The sequence below is a fragment of the Simochromis diagramma genome, unplaced genomic scaffold (genome assembly GCF_900408965.1).
Source record: "Simochromis diagramma unplaced genomic scaffold, fSimDia1.1 OVJJ01000307.1, whole genome shotgun sequence".
Taxonomy (NCBI): Eukaryota; Metazoa; Chordata; class Actinopteri; order Cichliformes; family Cichlidae; genus Simochromis; species Simochromis diagramma.
The window spans coordinates 249,762-277,243 of record NW_024386786.1 but is presented as its reverse complement, the minus strand read 5'-3'; the positions used below and the strand labels follow the sequence as shown (position 1 = coordinate 277,243).

The following is a 27,482-nucleotide window of genomic DNA, read 5'->3' as shown; positions in this document are numbered from 1 at the left end:
TCATTTTGATACAAATTCTTTTACTTTCTTTTTTTGTGTGTGTTTTTATTATTTCTTCAAAGGAGTGAGTTACATCAGCCACATCTGTGGTCTCCTCAGTTTCTGTCGTGACGTTCTATTACGGGATGACTATTCAAGGCCAAATAGCCCCCTGTTTCCTGGAAACAGCTGTAACCTCATGACGACATGGAGGCTGCGGTTCAGTTTAATAAATTGCTACTCTAAAATCTGGGCATACATTTAATGGAAATCAGCAAAAAAAAATAAAAAATTAAAAAAGGTGAAGACGGCTCCAACATGCATGACAATGCGAGAATCCCTCTGCTGTAACTACGCAAAGTCAGCGACTCCATTTGAATAAATGCGATGCTGAAGAAGAAAGCAATCGCTCTAAAGTCTGATTAATTTGTTGGTCTTTCAGTGTCTGTGCTTTTGGATCTGTGTGTGTGTTTGACAAACAGAGAGGCGACGTGAGGGTGGGTTTGTGTGGAAAAAGAGAAGCAGCTACATGAGGAAAGGAAGACAAAGCTAGACACATGACAGTAACACAGAGAGGAAGTCTGCGCGTGATAGACACGATACAAAGAGAACCACTTGAAGTAACTGCGACACAGATAACAGAGCACACATCTTCACTTCTGCCTCTGACCACAACGACTGAAGCTCACCTCAGCTCTGAGAGATCAGTCCAGTAACTGCAGGTAAGGACTCTGAACTTTTGTCTGGATTTGTCAGATGAGATTGTTACTTGATATTTTCCACTTATGACCAAAAGTTTTACATGTATTGTGGAGTTTTTACACACTTTGTGTTTTCTTACATCATCCAAATTTTTAAAAAGAAAAAACCAGGTAGGGTTTCCTTATTTAATTCCTTAAGAGTTTGAGCTGTATATATTTGATTGAACTTACAATAGGCTGGTGGTTGTGACTGATACTAGACTAAAAAGGGGAAATATGTTATGATAATCTAAAGACTACACTCGTAAAGAAAACGATTAAAGATTTGATGCATTCGATGCTACAGGTTCAGTAGGCAGAACACTTTTGAACATTTATCAACACATCCATTCATTTTATTAACCAGTAATTCAGTGCAGGGTTGGGGAGGTAACCTACCTCAGCTGACAATGAGGGAAAGGTGGGGTACTCAGCAGTCTATCACAGGGACAACACAAATACATAAACATTCACACTGACAATCAATTTCTAATTATCAGTTGATCTAATGTATATGTCTTTAGACCGTGGGAGGGTGATAGAGCACCTGGAAAAAAAGAACACGCATTACAAATACTTCAGAACTACCATCACCACAAACACAGTTAGTGACCCAGATTAGAGGAGGCTGTAAATCAGGTGTGAGCAATTAGTTTTCCCAAGAGGTCAAATGACAAATTGGGGCTGTTGTGGAGGCATGCTTTAGATAATATGCCAATTTTATAAGCCGTGCAAGAATTATGGTAAATACTGGTGTTTCAAACATAACATGCAGAAACAGCAGCTGGATTTCTAGTTATTGCACAATGTTTTTGTGCATGGACAGTACCTTTTATGAAATTTCACCATGACTGTTTTTTACATACAGGATACTATTAGAAAAGGCTACCACAAAAGACATCTAAGATTATGTCCACATATTACATATGTGTAATTGTGACCTCTACAAACCACACATTCAGGTTCCCTATATGTTAAATTTAAACACAGAGACACAGGGCAGAAAGTTCCCCTCTTTGTGTTAAAGATATAAGCTGCTCAAAAATATCTGTTGTCTGTTTCTGTGATAATGCCAAAATAATTCAGTAGTGTAAATGCATTATTGTATGCATTTACATACATGATCACATTGATGATCACATTGTTGTGTGATCATCAAATAAAAGATGGCATACAATTTCACTTCCTTGTAATTAACATATATTTGAAATAAATTGATTCTACACATTTGATCTATCAGTTACTTCTGTAGCACCCGTGAAAGCGAATAATTATCAGGTAACGAGATACCTCAAGGCTACAGTCCCACAAACTGGAACAAATCCCTGTCATAATGAATGCACAAGCATATTTGTGTGTGTGTGTGTGTGTGTAAGTATGACCACAAAAGAACACAAAGCCAACAGCGAAGCTGAAAGCCAGCACTAGGGGAGCTTCATTCAGTGAGTCCTCTGCTGAAATAAGTATGAGCACAAGCTCAAAGCCTGACAGTTAATCGCTGCTTTAGTTACCCGATGAATGCATGTGGTCAGCATACTCACCTTTAGCATAACTCTGGTTCTTACCTGTTAGCCTTCTGTTAGCATGCTTTCTTTGCAGGGGATTGCCAACAGCTACTGTCTTGTTCAAAGCAGCAGTTTTCTGGCTGCTTTGTTTTTTTAATTTTTATTTCTGCAATGAAAAAATAAAAGTAATGTTCACATTTCCACTCCTCATAAACTGAAGGCTGCTCTCTCATTTTCTGCCTCACTGCACGCAAATGGAAAGCAGCTGATTGTAACAGCGATTCTGTCTTGAGGATAATTAAAGAACTCATTGCAGGCAAAAAAAAAAAAAGTTTGACTTGTGGCTGTAATGTGATTACTGTAATTATTTTTACTACATTATTGTGATACTTGTGTGATTTTCAGTATTACAGAAAAAAATTATATTTTTACTTTTTGGTAGTGATGCATTTGCATTAAAGCTCCCTGTTCCTTCTTCTTCTTGTATTTAAAGCTGTTGGCAGTAGAGAAAAGGTACCAAATTCTGTAGTTTTGTCATGAGGACAAAGTCTGACTGTGTTTAGTTTCACTGCAATCCATGCTGTACAGCAGGAGTGGACTAACTGACCAAACAAAAGAGTAATGTTTCTGTCCGTAGATCAAAGTTAAAAGCTTTAATAGGTACTTTGTCACACAGCTGTGGGACTGTGCTAACAAAATGAGGGCTTCGCCATCTCTAAAGGCAAATAGAAGGCTCATTAGCTCCTAAAAGCCTAAATGTATTGCACATGCACTCACATGCAAGCTGGAGATCAGCTTCTAGTTCAAAAGACACTGTGCCATGTACAGTGAATCAAAACAAGAGTAATGAGCATGACATTACACACAAACGGTCTGTATCCATTAAATGTTAGAAAAGTGATTACGTTTTTCATATGTTAAATTTGCAACCTCGGGGAGATTTTTGTGTAAATGAGTTTAAAAACAAACATCAGCATTAAGATGAGCTGTGACTCTCTGAGTGAAGACGAACAGTATCAGAGGCCTGAAATTGAAAACTCCCATTAATCATTTTATAACCATCTGTAAACCGAATGTGCAACATTATCTACGTTTTTAACCACTTTCAGAGATGTCCTGATAAGTCTTGTATCTTCTTTGCTGCATTTGCACATTATCTCATCATCTCCCATATCAGAAACATCCTGTCTCAGAGTGAATCTAATAGATTAGTTCATGCATCTATTATTTCTAGAATGCAATAATTTATTATTATATCCTAAAAACTCCATAAAACCTTCAGTTCATCCGACAGAGCACGCTGCTTTAAGACTGCTGGTTTATTTGTCGTTCTGAGGATATTTAACATTAGAATCGGAAGTCGGTCCTTCAGGTTTCAGGCTCCTCTTCAGTGGATCCAACTCCCAGTTTGGATTTGGGACTGTTATTGTGATTTTAGTGCTTCATAAATAAAATCTGAATTCAACTAAACTGAACATAATCACATCCACAACACGTTGGGTGAGAGAAACAGGTAAAATGGATTTCATGTTCTAATCTTTGGCACAATGAAAATAAAATCAGTTTAACTGCTATAAATCAATAAAAACGTGTTGGTACATACAGGCAGGATTTACTCTAAATATGTCATTTTATCACCTCACTTTACATAAAAGCAGCAGTGTCCATGCTTCACCACCCCCCCCACACCCCCCCCAACTCAAGCTCTCAATCAGATGGTCACGCAAAGCAAACGTAAGGAAACACTTTGTTACAGCAAAGCGAATCTACAAGGCAAAACAGGATTTTCACACTTCCTGTCAGTGTTTGATCTTACTTTTTGCAGTTGTAGAAACACAAAGATTTGATGATTTAAATTCTATTTAAATGTTTTCTACAGTTTATTTACTCTACAGCTTGCCTCTTTGTCTGCGTGCCTCAGATGCAAAACACCTCACACGTAAAGGAAATGACATTCAGAGCTTCTTTTCATCTCTTTCATGTTTTGTGAAGTCTGTGGTTGGCTGCTGACTTTCCTGCTGGCAAACCACATCAACTGTGTGTCACCTATGTGCGTAAAAAAAAAGTCTGACGTATTTTTTTTAAATTTTCTTTATAATCTGGTCATTGCAGCCATTCACCTTTAAAAGGTTTTAGCAAGAATGTTAATTTTAAAAGAAATATAAGAAGCCTGTTTACATGCTCTACAGCGTGTTGTATTAAGATCACGTGCACTTTTCTGCTGAACAGCTGCAAGTATGTTATCAGATTAGTAGCCAACTTTCAATTTAACACTTTTACTAATGAAAATGTATAAACAAAATGGTTTTCTGATCAAAAAGGCAATTCTCTGAAAAATACCAGTAAAACAGGTAAATTGAAAGAAAACATCTGTGCAGATGTTTTGGATGGATGGTAACAAAAACACTTCTCAGATTGTTTTCAGATTCTCAGATGAATTCTAAAACTATGTTTTGCTTGACTTGATTTTGCTCATTATTTAAACTAAGATAAGCTGTCTATCTGTCAGGGTATGGAGAAGAGAGGACCTAATGTGAGAAACAGGCAGTTTCAAGCTGTTTCTAGGAATGAGAAAAAACATAAAGGAAAAAGGCCACAAACCAAAAAATGAATCCAAACACACACATAATAATTCACAAATGTCTTGACAAAGGGCAAAGGGAAGAAGATATAAAATATGAAACTGAAATAGTAAACAAGAATGAACTAACACGGGGGGAGGCATAACAGGACAACAGATAAGCCCAGTGACAGAGTAAAGATAGAAAACAAAAACATGCAGAAGTTAAAGTCCCTGTCTAAACAGATCGTGTTAAACGGGAACCAAACCAGAGAATCGCAGTCATTCCCAAGAAAACCACAAAGTTAAAACTGGAATCAATGACATGAAAAGAAATATAACTCACTGTTAAAATAACCAAGAAATCAACAAGTTTGACAAACACAAAAAATCTAAACACTAATGACTATAACGGTATCTCATGTAGCAACATAATCTCACAGCAGTTTTTGGAAAACTCAGCTATAAGCTATTGACTGCTTTTAGGCTATTTTCTTTCTGACCGTACTTGCTGGCACACGTTTACACTATATATTACATATTAATGAGTGTGAATTCTTTAAAGCACTGGTAGAAATCTCTGGTTTGTTAAGCATTTGTATCTGCTGTCCTTCACAGACTGATGACACACTTCCTCTGTCACATTATCTCTTGGGTTTAAAAAGGTCAGATGACGCCTCGTCTGATCTCGGCCATCTTGGCTGCTATGTGAACAACTGAGCCGTTGCACTTTTTGGTTTGTCCTGCAGACCAACTTTTTTTTAACCCACAGTAGCCCATATTTCAGACAGCCCAGCCAATTCAAAAACAAGTCTTACACAGTCCTGTCACATTTTAATCTAATAATTTAGCTTCATTAATTCTATTTTTTTTTTTTTAGGTTTTTTAGTTTAGTCTCAGAAAGTTGATTTTGTTCATCTGGACGTAGCGTCGTCAGTGAGACGGGTTCACTGAGAGGACTTCATCACTTGCAGTCCACTCACTCTTATCATCATGGCCCTGTCAGGCCACAGCCCACACTTTTGATATTGCTGCATTAGGGGAATTTCTTCAAATCTACCACAAATGTACGTAAAATGCCGTTTATCTGGTTTACAGAGACATTCAAACACAAGGCAGGGTTTTTACTGTTTTGTTTTTTTATCTGTGGTTGAAGTAGGGCTGTGCACTCACTGCAGTGCCATGTTCATTTCCCCTTGCAGCAGCTTTGCTTCTCTAAACAGCAGAAGCCATGTTTGTGCTCGACAGCTGGGCTCTTTTTCTTTAAAGCTCAACAGTATTTGCTTGCAGTGGTAAGATCACTTTTTCATTTATGACCTCTGGAAACACATTTTATCAAGTAAGGTTTTGTTAATCTTGTGCTGCACTTCATAGCTTTGTGCTGTGGCCACCACAGTTGTTGATTGTTTTGTCGGCACTTTCACTATAGCTGAGCTAAATCAAATTGATCTAAACTGACTCAGGTCTTTGAGGGTTCCATGCATTTATTCTGAAAGAAACTCTGTCTCCTCATTAGAATCATAATAATTTTGATTTTAGACTTCACCCTTTAAACTTTCATGATCAGACCTTTGTCCTAGAGTGACAGCTAAACATGTGCATTAAGTGTTTTTAAAAATGTAAATCTGTAACTCTTCTGAAAATTGTGCCAGGAGCAACATCCTATAACCACTGTTAAAGATAATATTAATAATGACACATTTCTAATGTTTAAATGACAAAACTGTATGCAGTAAGGTGTCTGGAGATCTCAAAGTATATAAAGACTCTTCACACACCCCAAAAGCCACTTGGTACCATTTCGGCAGTTTTCTGAGCAGGTCAGGGGATTTTTTTTCCACTTGCACGGGAGGTCTGTGGAAAGTGTTTGAAGTGCCTGAAATATTTTTAGCATGTAAGCAACATAGTTAGCAACACTGCACTGCATTAGTGCACATATAGAGAAGTCTCTAAAATATTAGTTGACCTAGAACTTTCAGGAAGAAAATAAGACATGCTTCTGAAACATTTCACCTACATGTGAATAATGGAGAAGTGTAAACACGACTGTGCAGATAATCCGCCCGTATGTTATGGGACGAAAGAAACTGACTGGCTGTTTTCCAGTGTTTAAAATACCCACACCTGTGACCTGGGACTAATGAATGTATACATGTATCTACTTAAAGTGGTTCTTATTCTGCTTTTCATTATTTTCTGTCTTATACCGTTATAATCATGCAAGCTCAACTTTAATATGACTTCAAATACAGTTGTCTCTGTATATACACAAGTAACCTGTGTCTCGATAAGCAGTGTTGAGAGGACTGTAAAGCGAGACAAGCACACAGCCAAAAAGCCAAAAACCTTTATTTTGTTAAAGGGAAACACAGGCATCCATAAAACACACAGGAGCTAAACTAATACTTTGGAAAAACTCAGGAGCCAACCAGAGCAGAGCCTTAGTGTGTTCCAGAAAGAGAGTTTACTTCAACTCTGAGTCAGTTACGGCGTTACAGACTCTGTGAACTTAACTGGATAGTTTCTCTTTGAGTTTATCTCTGATTCCTTCCTTCCTGCTGCTCCTGCCGCTGTCAAAGTTCAGAGCGAGGTGAATTATTCTGCAGAAATTGATCCTGATATCCCAGTAAAATGTGGGTTTGTTCCACTGACAACTTCATGGTTAATAAAAATAGTAAGTGTGGGAACAATGATTACATCACAGATTTATTCTCAGCTCAGAGTTAAATCTTCAGACTATCGGACAGTTTCCTTGCAGTGGAACTGAAAACTCAGAGTTGCTGATTAAACTCAGATTGTTCAGTCTGCTTCCTGGAATACGGACTAAAAAAGACAGGAGTGAAAACGGGACAGACAGTCACAGAAATGAACTGAAAACAAGAGAAAAAACAAAACCAACAACCAAAGTAAAACAGGAAGTGAACAGACAAGCAAACAGGCAATACTAAAAAAAAGAAGACAGTAAAACAGAAAAAGGAATATTAAACATTTAAAACCATCTATAGGAGAACAGGATTATAACGTATAAAGACAGAGCTGAAAAAGAGTGGAAGGAAAAAAAAAATATAGATATACATATACACACATAATCAGCACGGTGAGCTCATGATTAGCACTGTTGCCTCACAGCAAAAATGTCCTGGGTTTAAATCCACCATCTGCATCATTGCATGTTCTCTTTGTGTCTGTGTGGGTACTCTCAGGTACTCCAGCTTGGGGTTAGGTTTATTGGTTATTCTATATTTCCTATAGGTATGAATATGATGTATAAAACAGGGCTCCAAAACTAAAAAACAAACTAAAACTCGGGGATCCGCAGAGCCATGTGAAACCATGGACCTGCTCTAAACATGTTTCCTGCTCTTTAGTCTTTAGGATGTCAGCGATGTTATATGCTGATCTCATGCTTAACTGTATACAGATAGGCTCCGTCAATCAGAAAAAAGTTGGCTTATAGGTGGAGTCTGTGAATCTATATTTGTTTTTTAATATAGACTCTTGTGTTTTCTTCCCGTCTCTCGGTTGAATTACACAATAAGTAACATGCCTGACATTTTGGCCCTTTTCTGTTTTCTCTTTTCCAGCCACACAATGTTTCCAAATACTTCTCTGCCCACCCACACACTCAAGTCTTCTAAGGATGACCAGGGGGTGGACATTGATGCCATCATGGACAATGTCAGCATCATCCTGTACACACTGACTGTCGTACTCGGCATCACAGGGAACTCTGTGGTGATCTGGGTGGCTGGATTCAAACTTAAGGTAGATATGGAGTGTGTCATATATTTGAAATAACTTAATATTTACAGTTTAATATTTTACAACTCCCTATAAGACTGCAGGTTTTCACTGCAGGTAACATGTATGTGTAACATTGCATGTGACAAATAAAGGCGTGATTGATTGATTGATTGATTGATTGATAAGCGTCAGTAACATTTGGGTAATAACATATTGGGATAGAAGACAGCACAGATATGTGACTTTGTCAGTGTCACAGCACCAACACAGGAAACTCAAAGCAACTTAAAATAAAAGAAAAAAACAACAACAATTTGTCCCCTGTTTGTAACTTTTGCAGGGAGCCATAACCGGGATAATTCACTTGAGTATAGGGGCTCTTTTCTTTGTTACATAACATACGATTCACACTCATATAAACACTAGCTGTTTTTGATAATGCTAAAACTTTGTAAGATGGTTTAAAATATGGGATTATTCATGAAAAGTGATACAAATTAAAAATGCAATTCTAGTCATTTTATCTCACGCAATCCTTTTTTAATTTAACCTTCAAAATAGGCAAAACTCGCGTATAAGGAAATCAACTTAAGTCCTAAAAAGCTTATGTCCAAGTGTGTCCTAGCTAAAGAAATAAGAGTTTGGCAAAGGGTTAACAAGAGAAGTAATGATCAGTGAGCAGAAGCTTGGCTCTGTGACAAGAAAGAGCAATAATAATGTCACGTCTTGTCTTGTCTTGAGAGTGTCGATGGAGAAGTACAGAGACAGTCAGAAGTAGTTGTTCTGTGTCTTTGTGGATTTAGACAAAGCATATGATAGGTTCCATGAGAGGAACTGTGATACTGTATGAGGAAGTCAGGAATGGTAGAGAAGTATGTGAGGGTGGTGCAGGACATGACGACATGAGGACAGTGAGATGGTGGTAGGATGTGTGATAAGAGTTACAGATGGGTTGAAGGCATCAGGAATCTGTGCTGGACAGGCTGAAAGATAAAACCAGGCAGGAGTCTCTGTGGACTGTGATGTTTGCAAATAACATTGTGATCATAGTGAGAGCAAGTGAGCCTGGAGAGGTGGAGGTATGCTCTGGACAGATGTGGAATGAAAGTCAGTAAAATCAAGACCAAATACATGTGTGTGAAACTGATGGACATGCAGGGAGTCGAGATATTTGAACTCATCTGCCTTCACTACCTGTGTTCAACTATCCAAACTAACAAGAAAAAACAGAGAAGAAGAAAGTAGCAAGAGTGAAAGAGGAGATTTACAAGAGAAGGTTTAGTGAGACATGCTATGATTAATGGTTTGAATACAGTGACATTAACGAAAAGACAGGAGGCTGAGTGAAGAGCTGAAGATGCCAGGATTTTTATTGGGAGTGATCAGAATGAACAAGATGAAAAATTAGTGCAGCAGAGAAACAGCTGGGGCTGAGCAGTTTGGAGGCAAAGGGGGAAAAGAGGAAACCCACCAAGGAGGCGAATCATTGTGGTGAATCCTAAAGGAATCCGTGAATCTGTAAGAAGAAGAAATTATGAGGAATTACTCACAACACATTATGCCTGACTGGGGATTTGTTGCTTGTAAAAGTGGATAGTGTGGCTAAATTTATATATATATATATATATATTTAACTAACAGTTTTGAATGTGGTCAGTCCACTGAGTAGTCAGTTGTTATTGTTGCAAACATATCGATCCCCTCTACCTGACCCAATAGGACATGGTTAACACTTTTCTCAAGGTACTTACTTTACCCTGCAGGACAGCACTAGTAATGGGTGGTTACCAGGTTTAAGGCCAAACTGTTTCCAGGTAAAAACAGCAGATGAGGGCGCGTACTAGTGATGCACAAATGATAATGGCAATTCAGTGCCATCAAAATCAGGTTACATGCTTCATTTAAATAATGGCTTTGATTTTCTTTATGTTCCTGTTATCATTGTTGTTTTATTTTCTTCTTCATCCACAGCCAAAGGTCACCAACGTGTGGCTGGTGAATCTGGCGATAGCAGACCTGATCTTCTGCTTTACACGAGTTTTCTCTCTCACTAAGAAGCTCTTCTTTGAGCACTGGCCTTTTGGTCTCTTCGTCTGCAAGTTCAATGGCTTCTTCAAATATGCCAATATGTTCTGCTCTGTCTTCCTGCTGGCTGTGATCAGTCTGGACCGAGTGCTCTGCATCTGGCAGCCCGTCTTCACAAAGCGTCGACGCACCATGTGGGTAGCGAGGATGGTGGCGGTCTGCGTCTGGATAGCAGCGATCCTCTTCAGCATTCCCTACTTCATCAATCGACAAGTCTACCTGGGCAAGAAGAACCTGAGTAAGTGCTCTGTGGATCCGAAGGAGAAGGCAGAGGGGTACAACAGCACCAAAGCTGCTCTCTACTCCATCCGCTTCCTGTGCGGCTTCATATTTCCCTTCATGGTGATTCTGGTCTGTTATATCTTGGCCGCTGTAGGAATCAGACGCACCCGCCTGTCAGGGAAATCCCGCCCCCTGCGTATACTAGCAAGTTTGGTCATTGCCTTCTTCCTGTGTTGGGCACCTTACCATTGCCTCTTACTGGTGAAGATGGTGGACAATAAAAACGCAGTGGTGAAAATCTGGTACCCTATAGCAAAGGGTGTTGCCTACTTTAACAGCTGTGTGAACCCATTGTTGTACTTCTGCATGGGGCTAGATGTGAGGGGGCGATTCAGGCAGAGTCTGATGGGTGTTTACAAAAGAGCTCTGGCAGACGATGTTGATGGACAGACAACTCACTCCAACGATCGCTCTTTGGATGAAACCTCGGTGTCAAAGCACAGCACTCTCATAGTGGAGGGATCAGGTCTGACAGCAATGGGTGTGGCTAAAGTTTAAGTTTTCCCTCTATTGATCCTGAAGCTTGCAGGACATGTTTCAAACCTATCACAATATCATCATTATATGATACGTACACTGGTAATGAAATAAATAGAAAGTCTTCACCTATGATTGGATTGATCCACAGTGGTTCAAAAAAAAAAAAAAAAGGAGCTGTGAGAAGTGTTCGTGTCCACCTTAACCTGGATTAGCTGGGTTGATGTATCACAAGAGAGAATAAGGACAAAATGAGTATATTAGATAAATGATCAAACTGACACCCCTCCATGATATCAAAGTACTACACGATTGTGGTATTATTATTATTATCCACACCAACCTAGGGACTAAAGAACCAGATTTAAACAGGTAAGTTTATGTGGATAAAATAATTCAAGAAAACAAAGAAAAAATATGTTTAGATTAGACAAGAGGGCAGCATACTAATAATCAGCTAATGCTAACAAGCTTGAATAGCTGGGGTCACACACTGACACAGAAGCCTGTCAGACAATGCTCAATGATATACAGACGTCTTGGACAGCCTGCTTGTACAGTTACTGCACAGTTTTATTTTTCATGTTTGTTTTGTTTGTTCAACAAAGAGAAAATAGTCTACTGTTGTTTACTGATATGGGATTTTTATGTTAATAACTGCAACTTTTTTGTAACTAAAGCCATAATTAGCATCCAACCACCAAACAAAGGGTTATTTATTTATTTTATCCATTGATTAATATCAGTAAAGTGTGAAAGTAAGATGTGAAGGATAGCGATCTAAATTATGCCAAGTAGTAGAATGCAGTCTAATGCAGTCCACTCCTCTTTTGGTCTTTAGGTTTTTCTACAAGCATATAAGCATAATAGTTCATCTGTACCTATACGGTTTTGAGCAGGACTTATTTGACTCCAGATGAAAAGTGTACTTAAAAAATATTAAAACAACTAATGTTGTAATTCAAGTACTGGGACACTCTTTCTTTCACATTTTTCTTCTCAAACCGGATTTTATTTCCTGTTGGTGCATTTGAAAAATTCCAAAATGTGAGCAAGTCATTTTTGAAAATATTTATTTTTAAGAAAAAGCTATTGTGTTGTAGATATATTGCAAAGCTGTTTTACATTTCATGTTGTTCAAAGTGGGCAGCACGTGATATAGTGGTTAGCACTGTGGTCTCACTCACAGGCCAGTGTGGAGTTTGCTTGTTTTTCCTGTGTTTGTGTGGGTTCTCTCTGGGTACTCTGGGTTCCTCCCACAGTCCACAGACATGCAGATAGTGGTGTTAGGTTAACTGGTGACTCTATATTGCCCATAGATGTGAGTGTGTCAGTAGAGCCCTGGATGTCACATTTCTGAGTTGTGTTTTTGAACATGTAATTGAAGTCACAGAAGAAAAGTGGAACTGTGATGAAGCAGAGGGAAGTGAGACTATTAAAAAAAAGCCAGTAATAGCTTTAGTCATGACTCTGTCTTGTGTATAGAGGTCATTCTGAAAGTTAGATGAATGGAAACTGTGCAGTGTACCAAGCTGCATCGTGTGGTTTTTGTTTTTGTTTTTCGTCTTTTGTTTTTACCATGAGAAATGCGTCAAAAGTATTTCATCCATCCTGTGTGTATCTTACTGCTACTTAAGAGGGAGAGTGGGCTGAGACTTTTATGGCAGTCAAATATTATGAACATGGAATCTAGTTAATATCAATCCATAGCAACCAGCTTATAAAACACAGCACCAGAGTATTTACTCAGCTGCTTACACATCACTAACTCTGTTTACAATAAAACCGTTTATCTGAAACCTGCTGTTCCTTTTGTTTAATAACATTTCTGCCATAAAAATATGATTAAAGCTAAACAGAGTAGCTGCAATGATGCGCACGTGGGTTTTTGTAAATAACTGAAATATAAGATATGACTTTGGAAATAGCACTGTCTATGGGATTATATTGATAAAGTTTAATTTTGAAGTGTCATTGTGCAAAGGTCTGCAATATGTCTGTGCTTTAAGAAACACAGTGTTCATTAAAAACTGAAAAAATAAAATTGCGTTTGTGTTTTATGTTTACAATAAAAAGCTCAACTACTAATTGAAATCCTTCTGACATTCAGTGTAAATCACACAGGAAGTAAACGTGTTCAAGTTGTATTATATGGACGGAGATATTTCTCTTTGACATAGAGCACCAGAGTTTGCTTCCTTTTACAGATTTGCCACTGAATTTCCACAACCATAACCTTAACCATACTGAAGCTAACATGCACAGACAAGAACACTGAAATTCAGCTTATAAACTATATTTTATACCTTTGTGGAGATGAACAACATCAGTGTTCTTGTCTGGGGATATGTAGGTAGGTTAAGACATAAATTACGATGATGTAAGATTAAGACATACTTCATCACATGACCTGGTTCTTTGGCTTTTGCCATCATGAAGAGAAGCTGGGGGTTATCAGACTCTTCTACTGTGTTGGACTGCCAGTTATGAATTCTGGAGGGCAGTACAATATAAAAACCTTTATTTGGCCCTTTGTCAGTTACATTTCTTAAAGAACAAATAACTACTTAAACTGAACAAAAGTGGCACTTTTTATTTTGCTTCAAATAAATCTCTAAATGAGCAACTTGACTTTGTCTTGAAAAATTGAAATGGAGCTAAGCTCTAGATTCCCACTGGCCTCATTGTGGTGTGGCTCAGCCCTAAACAAGCTGGCTAAATCAAAACGAAACTACGTATTGACAAGTATCTTGCCTTCAAACAGAAAGCTATAATATGTGAAATGAAATGGGGGAAAAAAGCAAAGAGGATGTGATCTGATTATTTCTGCGAAACCACTGTTCAGAAGAAGCTTTCAGAAGAAGAGGAAGCTTTTATTTAGAAGAACATTATTACAGACACTGTCCTCATTTTGGATATTTCTTGTCTGCTACTTTCATCTGAAGCAAGACGTTAAGACTTTGAAGCCAGGTGGTCCACAGTGGCTGGTGTCCCCTTCTTAGATATAATGCATGTGCACATACTACCACCTGTATATGAAGTAGTGGATTACAGTTTCTGTAGTTTACACATAAAAACAGTCAAAGATTTTATGTGTAACTAAAAGTAAAATGTTAAATGTGTTTGGAGTACCTCTGACTTGGTAACAATAGCCAAACCAAAATTTTCATATTGATGCCAATACTATTATTTGGCGTGAAGGCTGCCACATAAATTGGTTCAAATGTGAAGGAGGGAGGAGGAAAATGTTCTACTTCTACTCGTAACAAATCCTTTAACATATTTTACATTTTTTCTGAATGAGTTAATGTTGTTTGCTCGTTGGATGTTGTTTAGAAAGTACCTGGAGTTGGGTGAACATCAGCACCTTTAACTAATATTATTTTTCTATTATGTTTGAGTCATAAAGTGTTATAAATACAGGAAATATCCAGATCCAATTTTAAAGCTAAAAATAACATTTAAAGTAAGTTAAAAATCAAATCAGTGTCATTGTCAGGGCTCTGTGTGCGGGCAGGCGGCGAGGAGGATCCAAGCGCAGGACTCAGACACTGAACTGTAAATCAAACCTCAGCTTTATTGCTGGCATAAAACAAAAGATGAAACTGAGCAATGGTACTGAACATGGAAAAACTGCCACAAAAACACACATGCATGATCTGATTGTACAACACAACACCAAGCATGGGAAAACACAGGGCTTATATACACAGGGTAGTAACGGGGGAATCTGCAACAGGAGGGAGACACAGCTGGGAGAGATCAGGGCCAACGAGACATGAGGAACAAAGCTGCACACACTAACATAAGACAAAGACTTTCACAATAAAACAGGAAACATGAATCACAACTCAGAGACACGGACTCAACACAGAACGACAGAAAATGACACATGGAACTGAACTATACATGAAACCACAATTCCTAAAACATGGTTAACAGAAACATGAAACTCAAATAATAATCATCACAACCACAACAAGAGAACAAGAAAACAATCCATGATGCAATCCATGACTCAAAATACCGTGACAGTCATACTCACTCCAAATGCCATGCACAGTAGCAAGGCGACAGATGTGATTCGGCACAACAGAAATAAACTGAATTGAAGGGAATTGAACCAATTTATTTTATTGCGTTAAAAAATGATTTTCAGAGCTTAATTTTCATTTGTTCAAAAGGATTTCTTTCTATAATACTGACACATTGTGGCACCATTTGCACAATCATGGTACACCATGATTACATTTGTAGTTTATTATTAACAGGAACACAGTGGAAAGTATATTATTGGGATCATTTAAATGAGTGGTGGAAACCACTTCTTCTTCCACCTGTCATAGTAATATGCAAAATATGACAGTGAAGAGTCATCACGGTTCATGTGTGCTCACTCACTCAGCTGACAATAATGGCTGATCACAGACGGCCAAGATCACAAACCTTGTCAAACACAAACAAAAGTAAATCATAACACAGAACATGATGATGAGTTTGATGATGAGATAACGAGGCAAACTGAAGAGAGGGATAAACTGAGAGGGATAGGTGCTGCTGAGGAAAGAGAAGTGTCACTTGTGGAGTCCTTTGGTGCTGCAGGCACTATCGCCTCACATCAATTCAGTTGGTCAATATTTAGTCAGGTAATGTTGTAGAGCATTTAAAGTGGATTATATAGAATAGCTTTCATTAAATTATACAGTATATCTGCAGTGAAGGTTAGGCTTTCAAAAATAAAAATACAACTTAAGAATATTTTATATATAAAATAGATAGATAATAATATGTAAATAGAAAATGTTTCCCAGCTTTATTATTATTATCAGTCACATTTGTTTTGACTGACTGCATTCTTGTATGATAATTCTTCATAATGAAACAATAAGAACAAGTAGTCTGATGTCTAGTATTCATTATGAATGTATCATTTGAAGTAACCTACTTTTGCTTTGGATTTTGCAAACACACTAACGTTTTGTAGAAAGTATTTGTTTCAGATCAGTATCGTCGATATCAGCCTGAATTTTACTTGATATTAGACTGGAATGAAAATCAGTGGTGTCACACATCACTGCTAGATCTAGCTGTGTTTTAACAATGCCATTGGCATTTATCCACTGCATCTGAAAGAAGGGTGCCTTTCAAATGGATGAGGAGTGGAAGAGCTCATGATCCAAAGCATACCACATCATCTGTAAAACGCGATGGAGGCAGTGTGATGGGTTGGCCGTGCATGGCTGCCATTGGCTCTGGGACACTAGTGTTTATTGTGACACAGGACAGAAGCAGCCAAATGAATTCTGAGATGTTCAGAGACATATTGTCTGTTCTAATTGAGCTAATGCAGCTAATGCTAAATGCAGTCAAATCGATTGGGCTGCATTTCATAATACAGATGGACAATGACCCAAAATATCCAATCAAAGCAACCCAGGAGTTTATTAAAACAAAGAAGTGGAATACTCTTGAATGGCCAAGTCAGTCACCTGATCTTAACCCAACTGATCATAGATTTCACTTGTTGAAGACTAAACTTCAGACAGCAAGGCCCACAAACAAACAGCAACTGAAACCTGCTGATATGAAGGCCTAGCAGGGCATTAAAAAGGAGGAAACCCAGCGTCTGGTGAGGTCCATGAGTTTAAGACTTTAGCCTTTCATTGCCGGAAAAGGGTTTTTAACCAAGTATTGTACATAGTTTCAGTTATTTAATTAGTCCAAATACTTTAGAGCCCCTGAAACATTTACAATTCATTGTAGTAACGTACAGAACCAAAATTATTAAAAAGTCTCTGTCCAGATATTTATGGACCTAACTGTATTTACATGTAATTATATCTGGTTTATACTGTGAACTTGACTGGCATGCTCCAAAAATTATGTTAATATATGTTAAGTATAGAAAAAAGAAAGAAAACAAAACAAAAAAAGACTAAAAGAAAGAAAAAGAATAAAATGTTAGACTGATGGCATCTTGTAAACAAAAGGTCAAACTAAACTTAAAAACTAAAATCATTCTGGAAGAACACTTTCTCGGCATCAATTTAACTCTAGATTTTAGCAAAATAGCCTTTTGATCTTATTTCACACTTGCATACTGAATTGGTGGCACTAATCTATGGCGCTCTACTCACTTCCTTCAAAGTGTTCAGCACCTATGATACATGACAACACGAGGGAAAGCTGCAGGTCATTTGGTTGGTAAAGACACAGCCACAATAATGTGGTTTCAGCTCAGGCTGACGTGGGCTGTGCAGTCATTACAGAGCCATGTTCATTTCTTGACCGCAAAAGCTTTGCTTCTCTAAACAGCAGTGAGACAGTCTTTGTGCTCAATCGCTGGGACCTTTTCCAGTATTTGCTTCCAGTGGTAAGATCACTTTCTAATTTATGACATAACTCCTCCATGAACATGTCTTCAACCAAGGCTTTCATGTTACTCCTGGAAACAGTTAATTATTATAAAAATAATTATGTAATTTTCATCTCTGAGAATCAACAGGCATATCCTACAACTTCTGTTAAAAAAATAATAGTAATAAAACGTTTAACCATTTTATTTTCAAAACCTTAGATCAGGAAACAGCAAACAAACATTGATCTGAATATCTCGGACTGGTGCCAGTGGTGACACAAGGTTGCAGGGTTTACATATGGGAGGTGGCTGGAAACTATACTGGAAATTTGACTGGCATTCAAACAACTTTTTTAGGTTTTGCAAATTTCAGAACAATGCTGTGACACATGAGGGGTCGGAATAATGTAGCTCTGACAGCAATTTGTGGCTTTCTGAGCAGGACAGATCTGAAACCGTTTGTGGTGAACTACCATTCAAAGAGCCGCGGTGGTGTGCTAACACATCCTGTGGCATATTATTACACTTGCTGCTAAAACACCCAGATGTGTCCCACTTGTTTAAATCAATTTATTTCAATTTAATTACACAGTCAATTCACAACACCAGCTGCATCAAAGCACTTGACTTTACCTTACACTACCTCCTTTCAACAAGCCCTTGGTGATGGAGGGAAGGCAAAAAATAAAAACTTGTTTTTAACAGGAATAAACCTCCTGCAGAACCAGGGTCATGGATGGGCAGTCTGCCATCATCAGTTAGGAATAAGGAGATAGCAAGCAGAAGGATATAGGACAAAGGACAGACAGGAGGATGCACACTTAATAATGAATTATTACTGAAGAAATACTCACTGCGTCATGGGAAGTCCCCCAGGAGCCAATGCTTGTTGCAGCATATTTAATGGATCACTTATCTTGAACAAACACTAGTAAGCCTGCTGTCTGAAAGAAATGAAATGTTAGATACTATGATGCTTTGAGATCTATAAGATAAGATGGGGCCTGGTTATGTAAAACTTTATATGTGAGGAAATAAAATTTTGGATTCTGTACGGTTAATTTACTTTTTTCTCAAAATGGATGAAATGCATTGGCACACATTTACTAGTTAACAAAATAAGAATCTGGCTCCAGTTCCACACACTTAAAAATACAATCTGAAAAATGTTTTAACTGGTGGTGTTGCATTAAAAGCTGTTTGCTTTTCTGAAGAATTTCTGCAGACGGTTTTTGAGATGAGCAGCCTACTTTCTGTTTTCCCCCTTAACTGCAGAGCATTGCAAAGATGGTTCCTTGATAAAAAAAAAAAAAAAGCCATTTCTCTGAAACAGCAATGATAAAGACATGTAAATGACAAACAACTGAACAGATGTGCGCAGCAGTTTTTGATAACAAAAATCATTTCCCAAATTCTGTGAATTCTAAAACCACAAATGGTGTCAGTTATTACATCTTTTAAAAAAAAAGTAAAAAGAAAAAGAAAACAACAATTGAGAGGGCAACATGGAAGGACAACAGCAAAACAGATAAGAATACTAACTAAGCGTATCTGTAACCGGAAGGTCGCCGGTTCGATCCCCGGGCTCTCTGTCCTGGTCGTTGTGTCCTTGGGCAAGACACTTTACCCTGCCGCCTACTGGTGTTGGCCAGAGGGGCCGATGGCGCGATATGGCAGCCTCGCTTCTGTCAGTCTGCCCCAGGGCAGCTGTGGCTACAACTGTAGCTTGCCTCCACCAGTGTGTGAATGTGAGAGTGAATGAATAGTGGCATTGTAAAGTGCTTTGGGTGCCTTGAAAAGCGCTATATAAATCCAATCCATTATTATTATTATTATTAAGTTTACTAGCACTTGATTGGTCGATGACCTATTTACTCCAGAGCTATAACCACCCCAACAGTAGTACAACCGAGGCAGCTAAGCCAAAAAAACTGAAAGTCACCATACAAATAAATAGGAACTGAAACAGAGAAATGTGAAATTCAGTTCTTGGAAAACCATGAGGCTAAAAGGAAAATCAAAACTCAATAATGTTGCAAACACATCACTGGAAGAAAAATAAATAAATACAGTAATAATAAGGTAATGTGTCTCATCAGAGGGTGATGAGACACACTCGTCACCACTTCGCATCAGTGTGAGGATTTACGCCCTGTTTTTGCTGTTGTCCTGCATCCTGTTTTCCCCCTCTAGTGTGCTTTTCTATGTTCTGGATTCTGTTTTCTTTTGTTTGTGTGCATTTGTATTCTGTGGCTTCTGTGCCAGCTGTGAAAAAGGGGCTTATGTTTTAATAATTTATTTATGCATTTGGATCTTAATTCTGCAACCTCTGGCAGTATCTATGCTTGAACAGCTGTGTGTTTGATAACCAAGGAGGTTATGTGAATGTAGTTGTGTTCAGGAAAAAAGAAAAGAAAACAAAACCAGTATGCATGCAGAAAGGAAGGTTTCTTAGCTCATTTCTTAAAAGGAAGATAAAGCCAAACACATGATTAGAAGAAACAGAGGAAGTGATGTGCATGTGTATAGAGTACTCGAATGTGACCGACAGTAGATAATAGCCGAACGTGACGTAACCACGGCACAGATGAACATGAGCGGATGCATCTTCAATTCTGCCTTTGACCACTGAGACTGAAGCAACTCCCCTCGGCTCTAACATCAGTTCAGCATTTCAGGTAAAAAAACTTTATCTTGGTCAAATTTCTCAATTTATATTCCTCCATTAAGACAAACATTTGTTACAGTTACTGTAGTGTTTATTAACAGTATGTTTTTTTTTTTCTGTCTATTTCTCTTGCTTAAAATAATTTTTCACTCTATGTTATGTCATCAAATGGTGCTCAACCAGGAGCCTAACCTGACCAGGGGAGACATTGTGTTTTTACTCTTTGACTGAAGTCTGGCACACATTTTATTAACAACACGTAAGTAAGTACAATTTATTTATATATCACTTTTTTATATATAAAAAAATCACAAAGTGCTTCACAATAAAATCAGAAATATCAATAAAATAATATAAAATGACAGAAAAAATTAATTTAGAGCTTGTTTCTAGAGAAATGTATTCAGAAATGTCTTCAATGGAGTCTAGACAGCGTAAACACAACAGAAGAGAATTCTACAATTAAAAAAGAAAAAGAGAAAGATGTGAAAATTTAAACTATAGATTAACAGAACACACTTTTAAAAAAACTGGAAAAATAACATATCATGTCTGATCATGCATTAGGACTTAGAAGATTTTCTGGGAAGAAACATTAGCTCAGTCACTAATATAAGCCACAGGAGAGGCCGTTAGAGGTTTGATGCACTCTAGTTTAGTCAGCAGTCAGACTTCTATGTGAACAGAGAGGCACTCTCAAAGTTGTATGTTTTTTTTGTGTTTGTTTTTTTGTTTCTGTCTTTAAGTTGCCAAAAGATTTTTTGGAATCTGTTATTCCTGTCACGGCTGCCGAGGCGAGCCGTGTGGTCTAGAAGGGAGAAAGGACCCAAAACGCAGGCAGTAGATGATAATGCTAGTGATGTTTTATTTACACAATGGTGAGATCGCAAAACAGGCAAAGAGGGAAGACAAAACTAAAGACCTAAACTGGGAAAGCTAAATGACAAACCTGACAGGGTACCGGGGGGAGAGACAGCGTGAGCCAGGGACGAGGGACAAGGGACAAGACACCGTGGAACACAGACGAACCAGCAACAGGCAGGAGAACACAAAGGGTTTAAATACACATAGCAGCAATCAAGGGATGAGCAACAGGAGGGAAACACACCTGGGAGACATCAAAGCTGACGGGACATTGGAAACGTAAACTGAACACACTCACATGAGACAGAGACCTTCAGAATAAAACAGGAAACTCACAGACACAGAACTGGACATTCACACACAGTGTGACACCATAGACAGACAGAACACAGAAGTGGAACCAGGGCAAGCACAGAACAGAAACCTAACAATTGGCAATTCATAACAGAATACATACTCACAATGAACAAAAGCATAAAGAAACATAAAACACTGAGTCGGCAGACTCAGGACCATGACAATTCCAGCCAAAATCTTTTCTCTTCTTTCTTCATTATCACATCTTTTTTGCTAATTTGCATTAAAACCATAATTCTGCTCGCTAAAGTTACTGAACATAACAGGTTTATTAAAAAACATATAATACATTAACAGACACTGATATGGTGAAACTAATCTTTGTCCAATTTCTTTAGAGTCTTCAGTTTAATCTATAATAGTGACACCTTATCAGATATGGATGTAAACTTTAATTTAAGTGGTTGGTAGAGACAGAAAACCACATGTTTTCTCATCTTGTAAACTGTATGGTCAAATCGTTCGTTGTTTGTTTTGCCTTTGACCGTAGCAGCTTTGTTTCCCGATAGAAAACACACTTAACAGCTCTTTTCCTATGAAGTGCTACTTACCCTCTTTCTATTTTTCCCCCCTCCACACACTCATTCAACTGCATCATACATGCAATATGTTTTGTAGTTCATCTCCGGTTGTATTGAGCTACTTTTAGGACCCACTGATGGCTGGATTATTCTGATGAAATCTTGATACATAAAACCTTATATTGTGTAAGGAGCTTGGAAAAGAAAAGCGTCTGGACTCCTTTAAGTTGCTTGAAGACGTTTCACCTCTCATCCGAGAAGCTTCCTCAGTTCTAAGGGTCAAATGGTGGAGAGTCCCAGATTTAAGCTCTGTGGGAGTAACCCACCGAGAGGGACAAAGGACCCCTAATGATGCTCTACTTATATCACATGAGCCAAGGTGTGAAAATGGGTGTAGGTCACAATCAGCCAAGGTTTCGGGTGAGCTCATTGTGAAACCTAGCCCCACCCTATATGTGATTTCCTGAGGTCAGATGGCCCAGGATGTGAGTGGGCGTTACGGCATCTGGGAAGGGATCTCAAAACTGGATTATAGATGGCAGACAGTTGGTGTCGTAGAGAGAAGAACACAAACCTGAGGACAGTCATACCCATTGTTAGCAGCATAAACTCAGCCACTTACAACATTTCGAAACACCTTGCTACCATCCTAGCACCTCTTGTGAGGAACACCCCACATCACATCAAGAACTCCACCGACTTCACCAACAAGGTCCAGAAACTTACCCTGGATTCAGATGAAACCTTTGATGTAGTCTCTCTCTTCACTTGGTGTCACCTATTGTAGCCAACCTTTACATGGAGGAAGTGGAAAGAAAAGCTCTTGGCTCCTTAAAGGGAGAGTACCCAGCCACTGGTACAGATATGTAGACGACACTTGGGTCAAAATCAAAAGACAAGAAGTGGAATCCTTCACTGCTCACATCAATGCTGTGGATAAAAACATCAAGTTCACCAGAGAAGACACAAAGGATAACTGTTTGCTTTTCCTGGATTGCGGCGTGCGCATTGAAGACAATGGAAGCTTCACCATTGAAGTTTACCGTAAGCCCACACACACGGACCAGTACCTCCTCTTTGACTCCCACCACCCTTTTTCACACCTTGGCTCATGCGATTAGGCAGAGGATCATTAGTGGTCCTTTGTCCCTCTAGGTGGGTTACTCCCACAGAGCTTAAATCTGGGACTCCCCACCATTTGACCCTAGAACTGAAGAAGCTTCTCGAGTGAGAGGTGAAACGTCTTCAAGAAACTTAAAGAAGTCTAGACGCTTTTTTTCCAAGCTCCTTAGACTACGATGACCTGGATGACTGAGAACCTTCACAGACAAAACCTTATATTATATACATAATTATGTTTCTTTATTTAAACATGTTAAAATAATATAGCAAAAAACAAAATGATAATAAATGACGTAATGACGTTCAAAATGTCATGCACGGCTGTGTTGCAGGCAGAAGTGAGACCTAAACTCAGGACAGTGCAAAAAACAGAAACAAGGAACTAGGAGTGACGAGGGAAACAAGGTGTACAAAAAAAAACACACACACAACAAATAAGGGACGACAGGATGAGCAGAGGACTGAAATACACACAGGATAACAAAAGGATGGGAAACAGGAGGGAACACAGCTGGAACAAATACGGACTAAGAGCAGGCAAAGCAAAACTAAACACACTGAACACAGGATGAAAGGCTGTCAAAACAACACACAAAGTACAATAACCATGGAGACAAAGACTAAGAAATACGGGCTTGACACTGCGATGGGGGTACACAAAGCAGAAACACAAAAATAAGACCTAAAACCAGGAATGCAAACTAAATCTCTGAATAAACCACAATCCAAAGAGTCCGGATACAAAATCAGCAGGTCAAAGACCCAGGACTGTGACACACAAAGAAGTGGGAAGAATCATAGGCTTTAGCATAAGCTCCCACCCCCTTTCCCCTATTTACTGACTGCTAATCAGCACTTTTTCTTCTTGTGTTACATGTATTTGGTTTTATAACCCCAGTAACCCACCATGAGCTCTACACATATTTAAGATTTACATATGTATACATATGCACATGCGTACACGTGTACACAAACTTGGTGTGTAGTTGAAGAGAACATCCAGTCAAAGCCCTTTTCCTTGTACTTTGCAAATCATTATTTTTGAACCACTTTTTAAAACTGAAATATGCTTGAATATTTCTTCCCCCAGTCTGTTCCACAGCTTCACTCCACATCCAGAAAATCAAAAATTTTTTAATGTTGTACATGGATGTTTTAATGTTAGCTACCAGCTCAAATTGTATTCCCCTTCTCTTTAACGAAACAGTTTGGGAACACGGTAAGGAATTTCAGTATTTTTGATTGAGGTAGTGAGGCCATTAAATGATTTTCTACACTGTTTACTCAGAAGATTCATGCCGAGTAACATTTTGCACTTTTTCTGTTCTTTCTTTCTCAGCACACAATGTTTCCTAATGCCTCGCTGCTCACCCACACACTCAAATCTGAGGATGACCAGGCAACTATGGTGGGCATCAATTCCATAGTGCACAATGTCACCATCGTCCTCTTAATGCTCACCATTGTGCTCGGCATCACAGGGAACTCCATGGTGATCTGGGTGGCTGGCTTCAAACTTAAGGTGGATATAAAAAAAACAAAAGTATAATATGTTTCAAATACCTTCTGAGCTTGCCATTTGTCTTTTTAACAAAAGCTCTGTGAAAACAACAACTTGGGGTTAATATCTTGGCTAAAGAGATTTGGCATGCAGACTGGAGCAGCCAGGGATCAAACCACCTCCTGATCTGCGGCTGCCCTTATCTTTCAGGTTTAGGTATAAAAAATACTTGTTTGGGGTTAAGAATGGACCAAAATACATCCTTTTGCAGTACAAAGTAACAGGTTGACTAACTTAAGATGACATTTGCAACCACAGATCATTTTTAACTAAGTTGAAGATGTTTCCTGTATCATACGAGAAGCTTATTGAAGAAGCAGCTTTTCAGAGGTGATGCAAACACATACCAACAGGGACTAGAAAGAGAGAGCACATTTGTCCCATACAGACTCCTCTTCATTGGCTCGCTGTTAAATCCAGAACCTACTTTAAAATCCTTCTTCTTGAATACAAGATCTTGAATAAGACCTTGAAAAATCTCTATTTTCAAGATTGCTTATATAAGCATACAGTTAGCGTTTGATCAGGTGACTCTGAATCCTCATTTGCTTCACAGGAAGCCTCCAGGCTTAGTCTGGCTGTCCTATCTTATAAAACTAGCATTACCTGCGAGAGCATTAATCTGTAGCTTTCGCAAAGCAGACACTCCGGTGTGCAATGGCTTCCTTGTGGTTGAGTTCTATACATGCAGGTTTTTGAACTGACACACAAGAAATTTAACTTCATATGTAGTAATAATACCTAAACCTTTGAAGTGATGTTATCTGCTTGTGGTTATATGTTTTTTTAATGCACAGCTTTTGACATAAAGAAATCTCCATAGATAACATGATCCCAGTCAGGTTACTTACTATTTTCTAGTTTTTTTACTCTCTTCTTTTTTCCATCTTTTATTTTCTTCTACATCAACAGCTGACGATCACCAATGTGTGGCTGGTGAATTTGGCGATAGCAGACCTGATCTTCTGCTTCACACGAATCTTCGCCCTCACTCGGCTGTTCCTGTCAGACCACTGGCCTTTTGGCCTCTTCCTCTGCAAGTTCTATGGCTTCTTCAAATACACCAACATGTTCTGCTCTGTGTTCCTGCTGGCTGTGATCAGTCTGGATCGAGTGCTCTGCATCTGGCAGCCTGTCCTCACAAAGCGCCGACGCACCCTGTGGACAGCGAGGGTGATAGCAGTCTGCGTCTGGATTGCAGCGATCCTCTTCAGCATTCCCTACTTCATCCATCGACAAACTTACATAGACGACAACAACCTGACTAAATGTTCTATGAACCCAAAAAAGATGGCAGAGGAGCACAACAGCACCAAAGTAGCTCTCTATTCCATCCGTTTCTTGTGTGGCTTCATATTTCCCTTCATGGTCATTCTCATCTGTTACATCCTGGCTGGTGTGGGCATCAGACGTACCCGTTTGGTGGCAAAGTCCCGGTCTCTGCGTATACTAGCATGTTTGGTCATTGCCTTCTTCCTGTGCTGGGCGCCATATCACTGCCTCCAACTTGTGAGAATGATCAATGGTGATAATGCTGTGCTGAAAATCTGGTTTACTGTAGCACAGAGCATTGCCTTCTTTAACAGCTGTGTGAACCCACTGCTTTACTTTTGCATGGGGCTAAAAATGAAGCATGGGCTTAAACAAGGTCTGATGGGAGTTTATACAAGGGCTCTGGCAGATGATACAGGTGGCCAAATTACTCAGTGCACTGATCAGTCTTTGGATTAAAGCTCTGTGTTTACAGCACTCTTTTAGCAGCAGAAATGAGTCGGACAGCAGTGGGTGTAAATAAAGCTGAAGGTTCTCTCAGTAATCCGGACTCTCAGAATATTATATGCCCATGTTTTCGTTTTTTTTTTTTTTTTTACCAGTGTAACTGGAGTGCAGACATCTGAACTGCAAATCAATTTTTTTTTCATTTTAATGCAATTACAGTGTGGATTTTTGACAAGATCATAAATGACCTGTCACCTGGCTACATCTGTAAGTTTAAGGCTGAATCAAGTTTAGGTAAGTGTATATTTTTAAAGTAAACTATTTCTTTGCTGTAAAGTTAAAAAAACCATACACATATGCACATCATGTTTAGATCTAGATATGTTTACCATAGACTATTTACATTTTTTTTTAAATGCCCTCAAATTTATGGAATGGTATAATTTTTAAATTGACAGGCAATAGATATCACACATGTAATCTGTATCACTATTGCAACATTTTACTCAAATAATATATAAACATCAAATAAATTCTGTATATGTACATATTTGTGTTTGTGGATCTCTTTCAAAGTTTGTCTTTGAACACTTTTTTTTTTACCTAAATTCTGTTAAATGCAACAATTGTGGGGCAAAATCCTGTTGCAAGTAAAAGTGTGGATGCGCTGGATAGTCACTTAGAATCTATCTTTTCCTCACATCCGCATAGCAGCTTGCCCATATCAGTAGCATCAGTCACTGAAGAGGAAATGTGCACTGTTTTATCAAGCTCAGCAATGTCTCGGCACCTGGACACCAGAAGCAAAAAATTCCTTGATCAAGGAATTGACCTCACAGTCCATTGTTCTTTCAGTGGGCTTGTTTCAGTTATTGTGCAAATGTACTGTTTATGAGGTTGGGGAAACCTGCAGTCAGCTGAGACTGAAGAAATCACTTGG

The 27,482-nt window shown here is 38.6% G+C and overlaps 2 protein-coding genes across 4 annotated transcripts; both read left to right on the top strand.

The window, feature by feature from the left end:
• The first annotated feature begins 557 nt into the window (after positions 1-557).
• On the top strand, positions 558-11,545 carry LOC120728176 (fMet-Leu-Phe receptor-like). 2 transcript variants are annotated; one of them, XM_040022960.1, is made up of 3 exons: positions 558-701; positions 8,369-8,549; positions 10,500-11,545. In XM_040022960.1, the coding sequence occupies exons 2-3, from the start codon at positions 8,376-8,378 to the stop codon at positions 11,391-11,393; spliced, it is 1,068 nt and encodes a 355-aa protein (XP_039878894.1). In that variant the 5' UTR covers positions 558-701; positions 8,369-8,375; the 3' UTR covers positions 11,394-11,545. The 2 variants fall into 2 exon arrangements, with proteins under 2 accessions (XP_039878894.1, XP_039878893.1); XM_040022959.1 differs by lacking the exon at positions 558-701 and adding an exon at positions 2,620-6,076.
• An 8,594-nt stretch (positions 11,546-20,139) lies between these two features.
• Positions 20,140-27,045, top strand: LOC120728175 (C3a anaphylatoxin chemotactic receptor-like). Of its 2 annotated transcripts, XM_040022956.1 has the most exons (4): positions 20,140-20,408; positions 20,582-20,661; positions 24,602-24,784; positions 25,736-27,045. In XM_040022956.1, exons 3-4 carry the CDS (start codon positions 24,608-24,610, stop codon positions 26,552-26,554), a joined length of 996 nt encoding a protein of 331 aa, XP_039878890.1. In that variant the 5' UTR covers positions 20,140-20,408; positions 20,582-20,661; positions 24,602-24,607; the 3' UTR covers positions 26,555-27,045. The 2 variants fall into 2 exon arrangements, with proteins under 2 accessions (XP_039878890.1, XP_039878892.1); XM_040022958.1 differs by lacking the exons at positions 20,140-20,408; positions 20,582-20,661 and having other exon boundaries at positions 23,536-24,784.
• The last annotated feature ends 437 nt before the right edge of the window (positions 27,046-27,482 follow it).

Excerpts from the sequence above, each read along its gene's own strand:
- LOC120728175 (XM_040022956.1), top strand. The coding sequence starts at position 24,608 with ATGTTTCCTAATGCCTCGCTGCTCACCCACACACTCAAATCTGAGGAT. Across the intron at positions 24,785-25,735 it reads TGGCTGGCTTCAAACTTAAG|CTGACGATCACCAATGTGTG; the intron begins GTGGATATAAAA and ends CTACATCAACAG.
- LOC120728176 (XM_040022959.1), top strand. The coding sequence starts at position 5,850 with ATGTACGTAAAATGCCGTTTATCTGGTTTACAGAGACATTCAAACACA. Across the intron at positions 6,077-8,368 it reads AACAGTATTTGCTTGCAGTG|CCACACAATGTTTCCAAATA; the intron begins GTAAGATCACTT and ends TCTCTTTTCCAG. Across the intron at positions 8,550-10,499 it reads TGGCTGGATTCAAACTTAAG|CCAAAGGTCACCAACGTGTG; the intron begins GTAGATATGGAG and ends CTTCATCCACAG.